Genomic DNA, 18,174 nt, shown 5'->3' on the forward strand with positions numbered 1-18,174 from the left:
AAAGCTGAGGTAAGGGAAAATGGGTATTTGGGAGAGGAGTGCAAATAACTATAAACGGAGGAAAGGGACTAATAGATGTGAAAGTCTCAGGCTTGATCAATATGAACTGGAGGTAGCCATGTGAAATGCAAGCACTGTTAGTGTAGTGTAAGAAAAACTTAAAACTTCTCCCACCTCATTTCCCAATCTGATTTACAGTATATACTGCTCAATCAAGTCAAGAATCAGTTCCATTTGTCATCTTCAGTGACTTTGTACCTTCCTGCTCAGTTATTTTCATTCTCATAACAGGTAAAGCCTTATCTTTGCCCAGGCTTCTGGGAAGGTATGAAGTGCCTGGCAATACTTTCTGCTTCATGTGTGATTATTGGTTGTGATACTGTTTTATATATATTTTTTAACTTAAGGGCGGCCTAAAATTCTTTAAATAAACAAGTTGCAGATTTATAGTGCAGTAAAAAGGTAAAAGGTAAAGGAGCCCTGGACAGTTAAGTCTAGTCAAAGGCGAATATGGGGTTGCGGCGCTCATCTCACTTTCAGGCCGAGGGAGCTGGTGTTTGTCCACAGACAGCTTTCCGGGTCATGTGGCCAGCATGACTTAACCGCTTCTGGTGCAACAGGACACCATGACGGAAACCACACGGAAACGCCATATACCTTCCCGCTGCAGCAGTAGCTATTTATCTACTTGCACTGGCATGCTTTCAAACTGCTAGGTTGGCAGGAGCTGGGACAGAGCAATGGGAGCTCACCCCATCACGGGGATTCGAACTGCTGACCTTCTGATTGGCAAACCCACAGCGCCACCCACATCCCACTGTGCAGTATCTCACTCCCTCAACAGGGAATATTAAATGAATAATTACATAATCCTGGCAATTTTAAGAGGCAGATGAAAATCTCAAGGCCAGCTCTACCTAATCTTCCTCTTTCCCCAGGCAATCTACCATCAACTGTCCTTTGCCAAAGAGCCTGATGAGTTTAATGTTGCATTAATGTTACCTGTAAACTGCCTTGGAAGCATTTACATCCTGAAATGCAGGATATAAATTACTGTACTACATAGATATACCAGTTATTCCACCTTCAATTGTTCCTGAAGTTTCTGGTGGCATTTGGTAGCTGTTCCATCACATGGAACAGTCTCCTTACATTTGCATTTCATATAGCCACTACATCTCCATTCCCAGATGTCAATTCAGCAAAGACCCCCTCTGCTTAAAGGGCAATGCAGGATTTAGGAGACCAGGAGACGCACATGGGTGACACACAGCCTGCACACTCAGGGGGAAAACTTTCATTGCATGAAACATTGATGTGAAGAGGTGATGGTAAACATTCTATAGATTCAAAGTCAAAATGATCATTTTTAATTTCACAACATCAGCATATGTATAAACAGATTTTTAAGGGCCATCTCGTGTTCTTCACATTTGAAACCGTTCCCGAATTAATATGCTACAGAGCAAACGCAAGTCCAATTAGTTGCAATTTAGCATCAAAAATGTCAGTTAAAACACAACAAAAATGAATAACAACAAGCAATTAAAAACAAGCAACTTCCAGCTCATGAGACTCTCTAGTTAATGCAGTTAGTAAACACGGGGCTGTATAGCTTCCTTTTTTTAATCATAGATGGGTAACCTTTGGCTCCCGCAAATGTTAACTGCAATAAGCTCTAGCCAGCATGATCAATGGACAAGGATGGGAGTTGTAGTCTAGCAATATCTTGAGGGCCATCGCTGTTCTAGAGTATCAAAATGATGCCAAAATACATAAAAAGATTACATGATTTGCCCCATTCCTAAAAATTAGCATTATATGTACTCCAAACCTAATTCACTTATCCAACATACTTACATGACAGCAGTACCTCTGAGTATTTGCTCCTGATCTTGCTACACATACCCACCTTTCCTTAGGATATGTGCAAATGTGGCAAAAGCCATAAAACCAGGAGTTTCTTGTACCTCTTTGGACCAAATGTTCAAATCTTCAACTCTACATATTTCTAGCACTATTCAACAGCTAACACGCACATTTGGTGTACTCTGAAGACAACAATTAAGATAGAAGAACTCACAAAGCAAGCTTCTTAGTTTCCCTAACCATAAAGAAGCTTGTAGCAACCATCTGTTTTAAGTGCTGAAACATGGGCAAGAACACAAACTACCCGACACCCAAGTAGCCTATGGTTCCACGATTGTTTAAATGTAAGAACATTCATTTATAAAGGAAAATACTGTAATGAGGTAACAAGTACTAGATTTGTAGGAGGATCACAGAACCTCTATATAAACGCTCATATACATTTTGGGTCTTTTCCACAACTAGCTCAGGATAGGTCTCGCAACAGTTCTCAAAAGCACTAGAAATGGAAACTGATTTATCAGCATTTTTTTTTTTTTAGTGTTATTGGACGCTAAAAATGCTGGCCACTGTCTGACTAATCTGATGTTTACTCCAATTAAGTCACATGGATTAACAGACCATTACTTCCAATTAAGTTTACTTAGGACTGCCTCAAGTTAAACCAGGAATGAAGGAAAGGAAGGAAGGAAGGACGGACTTAAGAGCAGTCTACTGGATCACGATGGAAGTCCATCTCATCCCAGTATCCTATTCTCACAGTGGCCAATCAGATGCTCTTAGGAAGCTGGAGCAGAGGGCAACTGCTCTATCTCTCTCTCTGCCTGCAATTCTCAACAACCAGTATCTAGAAGCATACTTTTCTATACAGATATTTATTCAAATTATTCCCTTGAAAAGCATGGGTCAGCTGTCTTTTATTTCACCGATTCTTAAAGCAACAGCAATGACTGCCAATTCTCTCCCTGCAAAACTAAAAGTGCCATGTTTGATCTTTAAAGCCCTATGTGTCTTAGAACGATTATGTCTTCTGTGTGTGCATGCAGATTTGAATTATATTTCCGTTATGACAAATTGCTAGCAAGCCACAATCCCTGGATGCAATGCTAAACCTGGAAATGTGTTGTGTTTTCCCCGTGCAGGAAGAGCAAAGCTGGGGAGATCAGAACTTTAATAGTTAAAATAATTTTATGATCTGTAATATAAAGAGGAACTTGCATTATTTGTACCTTTGAACTTCCCAAAACCTTTTTCATATATGAGAGGTGCATATTAATAATGCAAAGGTGGAGAGCTATTCATAAATGACCCAATTATTTCATTTAAGGTTTCTTGACGAATAAGATTACCTCATGAAAGTTGTTTTAAAAATAGCTGTACAATATTTAAAAACCACACGATTGTATTTTGAATGTTGAACCACTGCATTTAAAAAGACATTTCTTTTCCTTTGTACTTGGCAACTTTCTGCTTTGAGAGCTTTCTGATTGCTAAACAGAGAAGCAAGACTAGGGAAATATAAGGGCTATTTCCAACAAAGTAGTTCCACTAGCACAAGGATTTTGGGCTATGCAATGCCACTCCCTCTCCCCATGTGTCTCCGAAATCTAGGGGTTCCCTCAACCCCCCCCCCCCATAGCAGGTTTGGGGAGAAGAAGTTGTTTAACTGCACAAGCAGAAATCCTGGCACTAGTGAATTACTTTGTTGACTATTGTCGTAATAGCCTGTCACACATAATCACGAATGCTCATTAGTTGAAATATTCTGCACTGAGGGAGCTGTATCAAGACCCAGCAATGTTCCAAGATAAGACTGTTCTCTAGGATCCAATATTTGCTCAGGTCTGACCGGATGAACGATGTTTGCAGGCTGTGGGGTGAGTGTGTATTTTTCTAGAAATGCCAAATCCGTCGCTTGCTGGTAGTCCGTTGGAGGAGGTTGTGAAGAAAGAAGGTTGTGAGGCGAGGATGAAACAGGGGTGGTATGTTCTACAAGATCGGACTGAGTTTCGCGTATCTGCACGGGTATCAGTGTTAGCGGTACACACACGTCTGGCGATACATTCTGTAGCATTGTTTTGGTTTCTGCTTGATAAACCTTGGCTGGTTCCACAAACGGTTTAGATTCACTTTGGAAAGCCTTGTCATCAGGTACAAACTGGGTTGGCAAAGAGACTACTTTCTCCTCCGGCACCGGGCTTAGTGATTCTTCGGCAGACTTTCCTCCGTGCACATGGTCGGTATGATATTTCAGCTTGTCCTTTCGTTTAAATGTCGCATTGCAATACTGACAGTTGAAGGGCCGGGCATCCGAATGAATAACCATATGTTTCGTTAACGTCTTCTTAATCCTGAAAGACTGGTTGCAAATTTGACATTTGTACGGTTTTTCACCTGTGTTTGAAAAAAGTCAGAATAAATAGAGTAAATATTTCCTAATATATCAATAGGACATAGCGTTATTAGTTTCTTCGTTGCATGGAGAGGCGTTTTATTAATTTAAATAGTTTGGCACACATTTGAGGGAGGGAAACCAAAGTTGTGATTTTAAGTTTTATTCTCGTTTTTTTAAAAAACAACAACAACAACAACACAAAACCATTGCTTTAATAGCCAACAGGTTAATATTCGGGAAATGCATTTGTAAAGCTTATCGTAGATCTATATCTAGTGCTAAGATGTCCTACCAATGAAAGGTAAAGAATTATCCCAACTGACTGTGTAATTAACCAAGATAGTCCACTAATTAGACTATGAGAAATCTAGTCTGCGACAACGTGTTTTCTTGCATAATGATTTATATAGAAACCCAGCCAGATGGGCAGGGTTTTATTTTGTTTTGTTTGTTTATTATTCTACTGCTCAGAGCTAACAGTTCTGAACTGATAGTTCTGATCACATGGTCCAGCTCTTCCTAGAATATACCACTTTAGTTGAGATCCCTGCGTTGAAGGGGAATTGGACTAGATTAGATCTCGTACAATTCTATGACAGCTCTCCAAGATCAAGAACTTTGGGCATGTAGAAAGTCGCATCAAAGTCTAGCTTATGCTAACTTTTCAGATGAGATTCTGAGATAGAAGAGCCTACAAACATGCACGAAACTGTACACTAAACTTTTAGCTAGTATTCAAAATGCCAAGGCATACTATGCGCCACAAAATGCCACTCTTATGAATTCCATAATATGAAACATCACATTTATTCTTGCTGATCCAACAAAGCATAAAGTCCACAACTGCTTACCTGAATGTGTCCTAAAATGCATTTCCAAACTTGATTTCCCCTTGAACACTTTCTTACAGACTTCACACTGATGAAATGTTGCCTTGTACCTTCAAGGAAAATGGAACGTATTAGAAAAAAGCTCCACATCCATGGATATTTTCAGTGTATACATTAACTACATCAAAATCACAGGCTTAACATTCTAATTCCCGCCCCCGCCCCTGCTTTAAATTGTGTCCTGGAGAAAGATCTAAATGTGTTAGATTAGAAAACAAGCAGAAAATGTCAAAGCAACTTTACCCTGTGCACTTAACTACCAGCATCTTGGGGTCAAACTAATTTGTACTCTTGATTTGTACTGCTGCTTAATGTCATTTTTTGTTTTAGCATTTTTTTTACTGTTACATGCCACTTTGGAAGCCTTTTAATAATAACAACAACAACAACAACAACAACAACAACAACAATAATACATTTTATTTATATCCCGCCCTCCCCAGCCGAAGCTGGGCTCAGGGCGGCTAACAACAATAAAATAATACAACATTCTAAAATGTTTTAGCCACAAAGCAGCCTAAAAAACATACTAGAAAGTGGTGAAGATCCTGGTTCCCAAGCAGCATTTAAAACAAGAGTTCCCCAGTTTGGGAAACTGTGGTTTGGCAAACTGCAATGTCTCCCTAAAGCCAAGTGTGCAGAGAAAGGGAGCATGCTGGCACAAGGATCCTTCTTGTTACGCTGAAACTGGGACATATGAATGTGTTTCAGAATTAAAATGAAAACTTACTTTTGCCACACCTTTTCTCCAAGATGAACGCTTTTATAATGAACACTGAGGTGGTCTCTTCGGCCAAAACATTTTCCACATTCTTCGCACTGATGGGCCTTTTCACCTTCAGAGAACCAAAAGCACAATCTGAATGAGCTTTAATAAAAAAGACCGAAGGCACCCAAACCAGGAAAACCCAGTCTGTCAGAACACTGCCAAATAATCATGTACATTTTCATACACTTTAGGGTCAAGTCAAATGCATGGTTCAGTCCTGCATGTATGGGCTGTGATGGGCCTTGAATTCATGCATTCTCCTCTTCTACAGGCCAACAGGAGATCAAAGGCTTTTGTTTTTGAGCTAACCAGGGTTTCTTTGAATGAAAAAGCCAACGTCATTTGTCTACCTGAGTGTATCCGTTTGTGTTTTGTCAGATGGTCGTGACGAATGAAAGTCTTTCCACATTCTTCACATTCATACCGCTTGTCGTCATGGTGGACCCGCAGATGAAGCCTGCATTAATAATTGTACAAGGTTAACTTTGCACGGGATCTCTTGTGTTCACTGTTAAAACTCGGCCTGCCAGCAATCCCCATAATTAGAACTGGGATGAAACAATAGCTCAGCATGCATGGGATGAGGTATTTGCAGCATTTAGACACAACCCTAAATCATAGTTTGTTTACATCTCTGAACCTACTCCAATCATCATCTTGTGACCAACAAATCATGATCAGAAACCATGATTTGAAATTGGGTTATGAATCTGTGCTTAGGTTGACTGTTGTCTGCTTAATCCTCATTTATATTAGAGCTCTTCCTCAGATGCCCACCTGGCTACACAAAAGTGAGGTTACAGCCGTTTTAAAAGCTATTCATGGAAGGAAGGAGAAGTATCAAGAAAGGAAGAATAGCAGATAAAACTGATGGAGTATGTAGAGATGGTGAAACTGATAGGAAAGATCCAAAACAGTAAGATCAAGTATTTTCTAAAGGCTGGAGCAAATTTGTGATTTATTTAAAAGACCACTGTAAACAGTTAAAATCACTGGCAGGGATGTAATGACACTTGTAACGTGGATTTTTTTTAATGATAATTATGGATATTTAACAGATGGCTAATGATAAAAGATGTAGCAAATTTAATCGTAAACATGGAACCCATGGAGGGAGGGAAGGAGGTCTGAAGGTTCAAAAGAACCTTGTACTTTAATGTTAGAAATTGTTTTGTTAAAATGTATAAAATTGTGGAAAAAACCAGTAAAAAAATTACATATAAAAAAAACTTTTCATGTGGCTAAGAGTCTCTTGCTGGCAACGTGCTCCTGTCCCTGCCTCCTTTTCCAGCCTAACTCCAAGTAACCTTGCAAAAAATAAAAAGCGACCACAACTGCTTTTTCTAACTTCTGCCCAAGAGTAAAAGAAATGTCAAGAACATTTCTGACATTATGCTACTATCAGTAATCCTAAGTAATGATACAGACATGGGTTACCTGTATGAACTTCCATGACGAAAACTCTGCCCACAAATACTACACAAATGAGGCTTTTCTCCGCTGTGGATTCTCAAGTGCTCTTTCAAAGTTGTTCTGGAGGAGAGAAATGGAAATATTTGAAGAATATATACTCTAGCCTTTTCATTGTGATCAATAGTTGCAGTTCTTATAAAGTCCAATACATTCTGAAGAATGGAGAACTACTGTTCCCATTAGTAAGATCTTAAAAGACTGAAATACAGTACTAGGTCAACGTTTTCCTATTTATTATACAAAAACTTCTGAAAAGTTAAGAGTTTCGTGTGTAGAAACAAATTGCTACAAAAACATTTCTTTACGCATATATATTACTACCTACCTTTCTCTGACTGATTTCCCACAAATAAAGCATGTCCATTTTCTCTTTCCTCCATGAGTACATTCAATATGGCGCTTCAGATTGCCAGTATCATTAAACTGACGACCACAAATATCACATGGAAAAGGTCCTGGGAAGAAAGACAAATGCAATTTACATTGTTGCCACTTGAGCAACAAGGATCGCATCAAAGCCAAGCACATTATTTTGGACTTCAAGAATATGAAACTGACAGGCAAAATACACACTTCTAATAATAGGGGACGCGGGTGGCGCTGTGGGTAAAAGCCTCAGCGCCTAGGGCTTGCCGATCGAAAGGTCGGCGGTTCGAATCCCAGCGCCTGCCAACCTAGCAGTTCGAAAGCACCCCCGGGTGCAAGTAGATAAATAGGGACCGCTTACTGGCGGGAAGGTAAACGGCGTTTCCGTGTGCTGCGCTGGCTCGCCAGATGCAGCTTTGTCACGCTGGCCACGTGACCCGGAAGTGTCTCCGGACAGCGCTAGCCCCCGGCCTCTTAAGTGAGATGGGCGCACAACCCTAGAGTCTGTCAAGACTGGCCCGTACGGGCAGGGGTACCTTTACCTTTACCTTTTTAATAATCCCTTCATTACATACAGGCGTATTTCAAAAGCGGAAGCAGTATTGATTATTTTGAGCAACTAAAAACAGGTTGAACACACATACTGAAACACAATCCTGGAAGAGATTTGCACAAGTTGCTTAGTGAATGATGATTTATGTCAACAAATACACACTGAAGAAAATGCATTTATATTTAATATTTACTAGCAGAATGGGATTTTCCTACCGAGATGGAACTTTTCTTGATGCTTCAGTCTTGCAAAGCGGGATTTAAAGTGCTCTTCGCAATATGTACACTTAAAGGGCTTATCCTGTGTGTGTAGAATCATGTGTTCTTCCAGATGAGGCCTTCGAGTGAAAGATTTATTGCAAATCTAAAGTGATAGAACATCCAACCAACCATTAACTATTAACATCCACTAGAATGTGCCAAGTACACACACATGAGCTTCTTGAAGGCTGGACATCAATGAAAGAAATATATTATTCTGCTTTTAATCAACAGAAGTGCTAATACTTAGACAGTGAGGAATCCATCAGAATATTATATTTCTGAAAATGCATTGTGACTCATGTGGCACCTGAAGGAGCGTCTCCACCCCCACCGTTCAGCCCGGACACTGAGATCCAACGCCAAGGGCCTTCTGGCGGTTCCCTCATTGTGAGAAGTGTGGTTACAGGGAACCAGACAGAGGGCCTTCTCAGTAGTGGCGCCCTCCCTGTGGAAAGCCCTCCCTTCAGATGTGAAGGAAATAAGCAGCTATCTTCTCTTTAAAAGACATCTGAAGGCAGCCCTGTTTAGGGAAGTTTTTAATATTTAATGCTGTATTGTTTTTAACACTTGATTGGAAGCCGCCCAGAGTGTCTGGGGAAACTCAGCCAGATGGGCGGGGTATAAATAATAAATTTATTATTATTATTATTATTATTATTATTATTATTATTATTATTACTACTACTACTACTACTACTACTACTACTACTACTACTAGCGGCTATTCTACTAGACCAATGTCTGATTCCTTCAAGTTTTAACCCATCTTCAGCATGAAGAGAGAATTCCTGTGCATCTTGATTAATTGCAGGTATTACTATTCATTATGAATTTACATGATCACGCTACCAGATGAAAATACTACCACATGAAGACAGTTATTTTTAAATCTTCGTTGCAGCCATGAAACCAGGAAGGTATTACACACAAATGTGCATAACAGAAAGTAGGACTGGTCTTTTTTATTTGGTGTTAAGAACTTGGGCATCAATCACTGCCATGTACATTCTAAGAATGTCTCAATCCAACATATGCAAAAAAAATTTATAATAATAACTTTGAATAGCATTATACATTAAAAAATAAGGTGGGGGGGGGGAGAGATATCAAAAGCCATGAAATACGAGTTTTTGCCCATACACTAGAGTTTGTGGGGGGCCTCCTCATGGGAGCTCCCTGTGCCCCACTATTTCATGCACCAGAAAGTAAAGGAAACCAGTGCATTATATGAAGAACTGCAGCTGAAAGGGAAAATCCACACAGCCTGATTGCATGCACAGCCAGTTCTCTGAATCTGAGACAGAGTAGTGGGAATTATTGCTTTGTTGTTTCTGTTTTAACTATTTATCTGTGCTTTTATCTTGTATTTTATCTTGTGACCTGCCCTAAGGTCTTTTGATGGGTGGTTTAGGAATCTAATAAATAAATAGTAGTAGTAACCAAAAGTGTAATTTCTTCCCAATAAAATCAAAGTTATACTTACATCACATTTCCAGCCTTCACTCTTTTTCTTTTTGGAGAGAAATTCCTGTACTTTTTCAGGATGGAATCTGCAGGGTGGGAAAATCCATTGAGAAATTATTTCTAGAGTAAGGAAATTATATGCTTGAGCCCAGAAAGAAATATTAGAAACAAGCTGTATTAGTACCCACAACAAACATACTCCCCATGCTACATAAAAGAAACAAAAATGTCTTATATATTCTCATTTGCAGTTTTGTTGCATATTATATTTTATTATGATTTTTGTGTTTTTATATTGTAATTTTATGTTGTGAACCCCTCTACCTTGTGACTGCTTGTTCACACAAGAATGAACTGCTTGTTCACACAAGACCTGACGGGAAAGGAGACGCTGCGCAGAAGAGTATCGACCTTCTTCCCCAACCAGTGTTCAAAACTCCCATTGTTCTAGGCACATTTTGTGACAGGGAATTTCATTAGCGCAAGCCGTTTCTAAGCTCTGGGTACAGTACTGCGCTTAAGATTTCAGATTAAAACTGCAGAGTGGAAGGAAAGGAGGACCTTTTTCTGCCTCCCCACTTCCAGCTACTCTCTGAAGACTAGAGAAGAGACCCTCTTAAAAATATTAGGGGGTGGGCAGGTGAAGGAACTAGGCTATATGAAAAATGAACGTAATATTTTAGCTGCAGTTCATTCATTTTCAGCTTTGAATTTTTGTTATAAAAAAAGAGTGGCTAGACATTTTGTTATAAAAAAAGAGTGGCTAGTGTTGTCGCACCTATAACCTAGATTTAAGGTACCATTTAGCTCCTAGCTTTCATATCTGTTTCTAACAGTCCCCAACCCTTAATAGCCTGGATTGCTCTGGGCAGCCTGACCCGACTTGGCCCAGGACAATCTGGGTTGAAGCCCTTTCCTCCTGAATCACCCTAATTCAGCTCAGACTTCTCCCATGTCCAATGCACAGCCCAACATATTCCCTGTATATTCCAACTATACAGCATCAGCAAAGCTGCAACATATTGTTCTCATGTGCTGCCCTTTCCATGCCCAGCCCTTTAGCCCAAACATTATTTGAAATCAGCCTATAGTGCTATACGTATGGATTCCTCACATATCACTCGTGTGTGTGTGTGTGTGATGAAAAGAGCCCTTCAATGTACAGAGCATCAACAACAGGCAAGAATTTGAATTGTCTCAAAATGCAAGCACTTGCCATGCAATGGAACAATGCAGTCCCTTTATAAAATGTGCAGAGCACCTCAACACACACATTTTTAATGCCATGGACTTTAAAAAATAAATGGTTGCCATATATTTCAAGCAGGTAGCTTATATATAAAATCTCCTGCGTCAACACTTTTTTATAATCTTGTACTGAAAATAAATCACATCATCACAGCATGTAAGTATAGCATAAGAAATTTCATTCATACTTGCCTCTTCAAGTGCTTTACTAGGGTCTTTTTTGTGGCGTGCAGTTTGTTACAATATGGACATTTGTGTTCCTTTTTATGACATACAATTTCATCATTGTGCTTCTTTCTGTGTACAGTTAAGTTGGATTTGGTTGAATAGCGCTGATGACAGATATCGCACTGAAACGGCTTCTCGCCAGTGTGCACACGAGAATGGATCTCAAATTTCCCTACAAAACAAACCACTCCAGTTAAAATATTAGATACCCAACCAGCAACTAGTCCTGCAAACATTCAGTACTACTATGCATCAAAGTATAGGTTCTGATGGCATTTCCAAGGTTATAGTGCTTTACATAAATGAATGAAGCCCTCCTTCAAGGAAGTATTTCCATTTGGGGAGGGACACGTTCTCTAAACTGGGAAATTGTTCTGTCTTCTGCTAGCTGATCTAGCAGAGTGTTTGGGATGTGGTTTTCACCTGAGTTCACAACCTGAGTAAACTCACTCAAGAGGTAAAACGCAATGCAAAGTGTGTTGACGCACCGTGTCAATTTCACCACAGTCGATCTCAACTGGCACGGCAATGAAATTGTTAAGGTGCTTCCCCAGACTTTATAGGGACTCCACCAATGAGTTTCAGTTCCTCTGCTAGAGTCTACTTGACCGACTAGTCATCCCATGCCTTGGACCATGCCCTGCTGTAATAACTGAGCACAGAGGTCTTTAACTTTACCGGAACCTGGATTAATTCACCAATTTAAATTTGTTGTTGTATATTGTTTTTACCTTTACCAAAATTGACTAAGGCCTGGCTCAGATGGCTGATCAGCGTTAACAGCATGTAAGGCCACAAGGAGGATCACAGTATCAACTGGTGCCTCCAGTTTAGATGACTTCAGCAGGCCTTTTGTGAGCTGTCACAATTACATAAATTGCAGCATCCATGCAACTAACATACATGCCAGAATGAGGCAGGTTCAGTTCATAAAGCCATCACCATCATGTGTTCCCAAAAGAGTTGCAAGGCAACCAACTTTGTAATCAGACCTACGTCTGACCTTCACTTTCGGTTGCAATGACGACTGGTAAAAGTCATGGTCCACCAGATGAAGACCAATGATTTAGAGCAGGGACATCTGAAGGCAGCCCTGTATCGTGAAATTTTTAAGGTTTGACATTTTGCTGTTATCATGTGGGAAGCTGCCCAGAGTGGCTGGGGCAACCCAGTCAGATGTGTGGGTTATAAGGATGATGATGATGATGATGATGGTGATTATTATTATTAGATCCTCACTGGCATGCTTGGTGGTGACTCAGGAGAGAGCCTTCTTGGTGGCTGCTCCCAGACTCTGGAATTCCCTCCCTGGAGAAGGTAGACTGGCTCCCTCCAGCAGGTGAAGATCATACTGCTTTAACAGGGAACTGAGTGCTTTTAATGAGGGCTGGTGCTGTGCTGTTTTTATTATAATTATCTTCTGTATGTTTTAAACAGATTTTATATATCTAGTTTTAATTCTATCAATTTAATTGTTTTAAATTATTGTTTTTTGTGATTCTTGTTTTCATCTCAAACTGCCTTGAGTCCTGTCGGGTGAAAGGCAGGGTAACAACAGCAACAACAACAACAACAATAATAATGGTGATGATCTGCCTTCCAGGTGATGGCTAGACAACAATCCCCATTCACCTGATCACTGGTCGTGCTGACTGGGGCTGGCAAAAGTTGTAGCCCAACATCATATAGAAGGCAAGTTAGCTACTCTCAATTCCAATAATTAACACACGTGTTCAAATGCCTAACAACAACAAGCATGTCTTTTTCAAAGATGACTTGTGCTTAAAAGAACTGTAACAGCAAGTCCAGAAAAACTGAAGTATTCTCTGGATTACACATCTAACAGTTCTTTTTTCTAATGTTATTTTCACATGCATTTCAAAATATGGTTGTTTAGGTAGTTAAATGGCATGACCATAACTTGCTGTATGTTATACTAGCACAAAGGATATGGCAATATACAGAACACATGAGGTTCTAGTTTTCTTTTACTACTCCAAGGATGTCAGCTACACACTTCGCTCAATAATATGAACTGTAATGTTCTATATAAGACCTGCATTTACAGTGTGTGGCATAAGCCCTTTTAGAGGTGTGAGCAATGATCACCACAAATCTGTTTGAACCTAAGAGGCAAAGCACATCGAGCATGTGATTCCCACTTACCTGCTCGATCAAATATTTTATTACACTTAGGACACTGCAAGTATTTTTTGCTACCGTTCTGAAAAATGACTGGAATATATGTGGAAAGACTGCCTCCAGAAATATTTCCTGCTGGATCACCTGTCTCATGTCTTTCTTCATCACGTTCTTTTTCACTTTGCTCTTCAGACTCAGTGTCAGTTGTGCCCTCCTCTTGCCTGTCTTCATCAGTGTGATATTCACTTCCACTGTCTTCAGACTCATTGTTAGAGTCGTCGTTAGACTCATCATTTTTCTTGCCAGGACTCGCTTGATTTAAATTGCCATCAGATGCCTCTCCACTTTCATTGTCATTTTGATCAAACTTAGCCGGACATTTGCGATTTCGCAGTGATCTTCTGGTAGAAGTATCTGAGCTCTCGACCATTTTTAACCCATGTTCTTTTTCCCGGGCAGAAGCTTTGTGTGCTCTGGACAAGTGATTTTCTAAGGATTTCTTGTAACAAAAGTTGCGATTGCACAGAGTGCATTGGTGATTGCTTGGTGCTTGGGGAGTTTGCTCACTGGATGTTTCTACCTGGGATGCATTCTCCGACGCCTCTTCAAATTGCAAACTGGAAACATTTTCAGTGTTCAGCAGCTTGACTGCATCGATAATATCTAAAAACTTAGCTGCCTCTAAAACTAAGGGGATTTCATTGTTATACACAAAAAACTCTGACGTATAGAGAAATTCAAGTAGATGGCGGAAAACTGAATGAGTTACGTGATCCAAGGTGACGACATTTGTACTTGGATTTTTGCTCAAGTAGGCATGAAAGTAACTACTCCCAACAGCAACTACTACTTTGTGGGCACTAAATTCTTTTCCATCAACAATTATGAGCAGATCACAAAAAGATGGTTGTTTCTGTCGATCATCATTTAAATATTTGAGCAGATTTCTGTTGTACTGCACGGAGCTCAAAAGCTTTCTTTGAGCTGTTGATGGCGGGAGTTCTTTAGAATACTCAAGCTGGTCTGCAGCAGCTACTCCTGCAGAACCAGCAATAACTTTCTGCACAGAATCTGCAACAGGAATCTTATCTGAAGATTCCCTCCGATGATCAAGATGTTTTTTGTCATCTAAATTTGCAGCGAGCTTTCTCCTTTTCTTCATTGCAGTTGTGCCACTTTAAAATCAGGAACTTCATATGTAACCCAAAGTCTCTCAAACAGATCGTTGCTTCAGTAATATCTGAAATTATAATCTGTAAAAAACAAACAATTTAAACATATTTTTTTTGTTTGAAACCCAGCCACATGTAATTTCTCAGCAGGAATTAAGTTACTTCTGAGCAGGTAATATGGTTTGGAAATATATTTATTGCTCCCTCAAAGCCAGTCACCACCCACGCATATATATTCTAGAGACCAAAATGTAACTTTTAGTCTGAAAGATTCTACAAGAGTACATATCAAGAGGTACACTTACATAAACCTTTACACAAGAGCTATGTTAAGTGGTCTTTAGGTGGTGATTTTTCATATTTGCACAACTGTTAGAATAAGAGAAGGTTGTTTGCACACATATGGAGATATTTTATTAACTAAAACATATTCCAGACATAAGGCAGGCTGCAATTCTAACACCACTTACCCTGGTATAAGTCCCACTCAATCAAATAAAACTTACTTCTGAGTAAACAGAGTTATGATTGCACAGTAACAGCACCAACTATCTGTATACATTAATGATGGGGAGAAATGTGGATAAACATTGTTAATATTGGTTACTTAATATAAAAAAACTCAGTTTGCGTGTACTTACAACACTTGACGTAGCAACACAAAACATGTTGACTAGGAACTAAGCGAGGATGAGCCTACCACTCAGACTTTAACAAGATTTCCTCCAAACTGAGTGCTCTTCAAATTGCAGCCTTACTTTAAATTAAACATGCTTAGGTCCTGCATACCAAGCTCTTAAATGACCTATAAAAATGCTGTGCTAACAGCTCAATTTTAAAATGCATCAGGAAAACATGAACATTTGCTTATTCAGTGTAGCATGGACACCTTGCCACATTCAGGACCACTCCGACGCATTTTGCTGCCTGAAATGGAGCAAATGGCAGCCCTCATTTCCCCACTCCCAAAGTCAAGGCTATTTTGGCAACAGTGGCAGAACAACATCCCACAAGCGTCTTTTCCCTCACCCTGGCACTAAAAATATGATGGTGATATATTTAAATAAGCAACAGTTTCCTGCTGTTTCATGACTGCCCAGTATCAGTTGCCTCATTCCACATTCACATCTATTTTCCTTCGTCCTTGACACCCGAGATGTGTGCTTTCAGGGCCCACCCCATTCCTGCGATTGTGATCTCTTTGAACTGTTTTAAAATTTAATTGCCGTAACGGCACCCTGGCACCTGCTGGGGAATGGCACCCACTGGTGAAGGGTGAATATCAATAGCAACAGTGGTAATAATAATGATAATGATAGTAATGGCTAGTCAAATCCTGGGATTATTTGAATCCTTAGCTCAGGCAAGGTCACACAGGTAAATTCTCCCTGCTGTCCCGGCATCACGCTTAAGACCTGAGCGAAACATATGGTAAAAGGAGATATCAACAAAAGGGCACAGCAGGGAAGGCTGTGACACTTGAAACTGCATAACTTTTATCATCTCCTGTATTCAAAGCTTACTTTTGGTGGCGGCCAACAAAGTGAGAGTAGGGTCTACATACGTGAACACACACACAAGCACTGGTTCATAGAATCCTATACAGTGGTGCCTCGGGTTACATACGCTTCAGGTTACAGACTCCGCTAACCCAGAAATAGTGCTTCAGGTTAAGAACTTTGCTTCAGGATGAGAACAGAAATTGTGCTCCAGCAGCGCAGCAGCAGCAGGAGGCCCCATTAGCTAAAGTGGTGTTTCAGGTTAGGAACAGTTTCAGGTTAAGTACGGACCTCCGGAACGAATTAAGTACTTAACCCGAGGTACGACTGTAATTGTAGAGTTTGAAGGGATTCCCCCGTCATCTAGTTCAGCCTCCCTACAATGCAGGAATCCTGCCTGTGGGGAGCTTCCACCACCAACCTTCTGCTTAACAGCCAGACCCACTGCACCAAGGTCACAGGTTTGATCCCCATACGTGCATATTCCTGCACCGCAGGGGGTTAGACTAGATGACCCCTTGGGGTACCTTCCAACTCTACAGCTCCATATTTCGCTTGGTTGGCACAAGATTATATTGGCGACCAGCATCTCCACCTGCTGTCTGAAAGCTGCTGGGTCCTCCTTACCACCCCTCAGCCTTCTCTGCCCCCAACTACTCCCGCCGACTTGAGCGGGCTCAACACGTGTCTAAGACGCCACGTTCACACGTGAACCCAAAAAAGGAGATTCCCACCCCTGCGACACGGAGATCGGAACGAGCCGCCAGCAGCGAAATAAAAAAACCTCGGCCAATAACAGATCGGAGGCGAGCACGTACACACACGCGCGCGCACGCGCGCACACAAGTACATACCTGTCCTTAGTTTCCCCCCCTTCAACCCCTTTCCCAAGATCAAGGGCAGCGCCCCTCGGAAACCCCCCTGAAGAAGCACCGCTGAGGGAAGGGGAGGATCGGGGGGGGGGAGCGAATAACGGTCAAGGCGACGGCTGACAGCGCGCGCGGACACACCCCTCTCAGCCCCCACCGTCCCGGCGACCGCCGCCGCCGCGCGCAAGCCAATCTCGAGCCACCTCGCCCCCACCCGCTCCACACACCTCTTTCCCCGCCATCACTTCCGGGTTCCGGCGTGCGTCGAGACGCACGGAGGAAGTCGCGGCATGTTTACAGTCGGGGGCCCAGCGCACGTGCGTGTGCGTGTGGTGTGGGTGGGGGAAGGGGCGGGCGCAAAGGAAAGGAGCCAATGGCAGGCGGGCGGGCGGGCGGGCGAATGAAAGGCGACGCCCTAGGGACTCGGGCCGAGCTGGCGCGCGTGTACACGTCGGGTTCTCCGTCGAGCCTTGCGGGGCCAAAGTGTGTCGGCGCGAGCGGGGATTGGCGGGCGGCTCTGTCTGTCTATGTCTTTCGCGCGCTCACTTCCCACCAAAGGAACCGCACCAAAGCGGGCGCTCCGCTCAACAGCCGCTTCCGGTCTCCATGAGGCGCCATGAGTGGCAAAAGTATCCGTTTGGGGGGGACGTGGGAGCCAACTCCCCCCCCCCCATAAAATAGTTGAGGGCCTCCCGTTTATGTGGGATGGGGCATACCTGCCCCCACCCCAATATGCTGTTCAAGCTGGCACCCCTGCTTCCAGGGTTATGAGAGGCTTTAAGGCGTCCTCAACCTCCAGGCAGCTCAGTATCCCCAGTCCTACTGCTCTGTTTAGTGAGGGAAAGGCTTGGTGGCCCCTATCCTGTCAGGGATAGCCTAACTTCTGTCCTCCCCGCCCTGGGAAGCTCTAGGTTAGACTACTGCAGCACATTGTATGTGGGGCTGCCCTTGAAGACTGTTTGGGGCACAATTCA

The 18,174-nt window shown here is 41.7% G+C and overlaps 1 protein-coding gene across 3 annotated transcripts; it reads right to left on the bottom strand.

Annotated features, from left to right (window-relative positions):
• Nucleotides 1-1,347: 1,347 nt before the first annotated feature.
• On the bottom strand, nucleotides 1,348-17,527 carry ZBTB41 (zinc finger and BTB domain containing 41). 3 transcript variants are annotated; one of them, XM_028732549.2, is made up of 11 exons: nucleotides 17,428-17,527; nucleotides 13,685-14,913; nucleotides 11,483-11,690; nucleotides 10,062-10,128; nucleotides 8,531-8,678; nucleotides 7,722-7,851; nucleotides 7,361-7,456; nucleotides 6,274-6,380; nucleotides 5,885-5,990; nucleotides 5,116-5,204; nucleotides 1,348-4,263 (listed from the first exon to the last, which is right to left on the bottom strand). In XM_028732549.2, exons 2-11 carry the CDS (start codon nucleotides 14,820-14,822, stop codon nucleotides 3,608-3,610), a joined length of 2,745 nt encoding a protein of 914 aa, XP_028588382.2. In that variant the 5' UTR covers nucleotides 14,823-14,913; nucleotides 17,428-17,527; the 3' UTR covers nucleotides 1,348-3,607. The 3 variants fall into 3 exon arrangements, with proteins under 3 accessions (XP_028588382.2, XP_028588383.2, XP_028588381.2); XM_028732550.2 differs by lacking the exon at nucleotides 17,428-17,527 and adding an exon at nucleotides 17,186-17,418 and having other exon boundaries at nucleotides 13,805-14,913; XM_028732548.2 differs by lacking the exon at nucleotides 17,428-17,527 and adding an exon at nucleotides 17,186-17,418.
• Nucleotides 17,528-18,174: the final 647 nt, after the last annotated feature.

The sequence above is a fragment of the Podarcis muralis genome, chromosome 5 (assembly GCF_964188315.1).
Source record: "Podarcis muralis chromosome 5, rPodMur119.hap1.1, whole genome shotgun sequence".
In the NCBI taxonomy this organism is placed as follows: Eukaryota; Metazoa; Chordata; class Lepidosauria; order Squamata; family Lacertidae; genus Podarcis; species Podarcis muralis.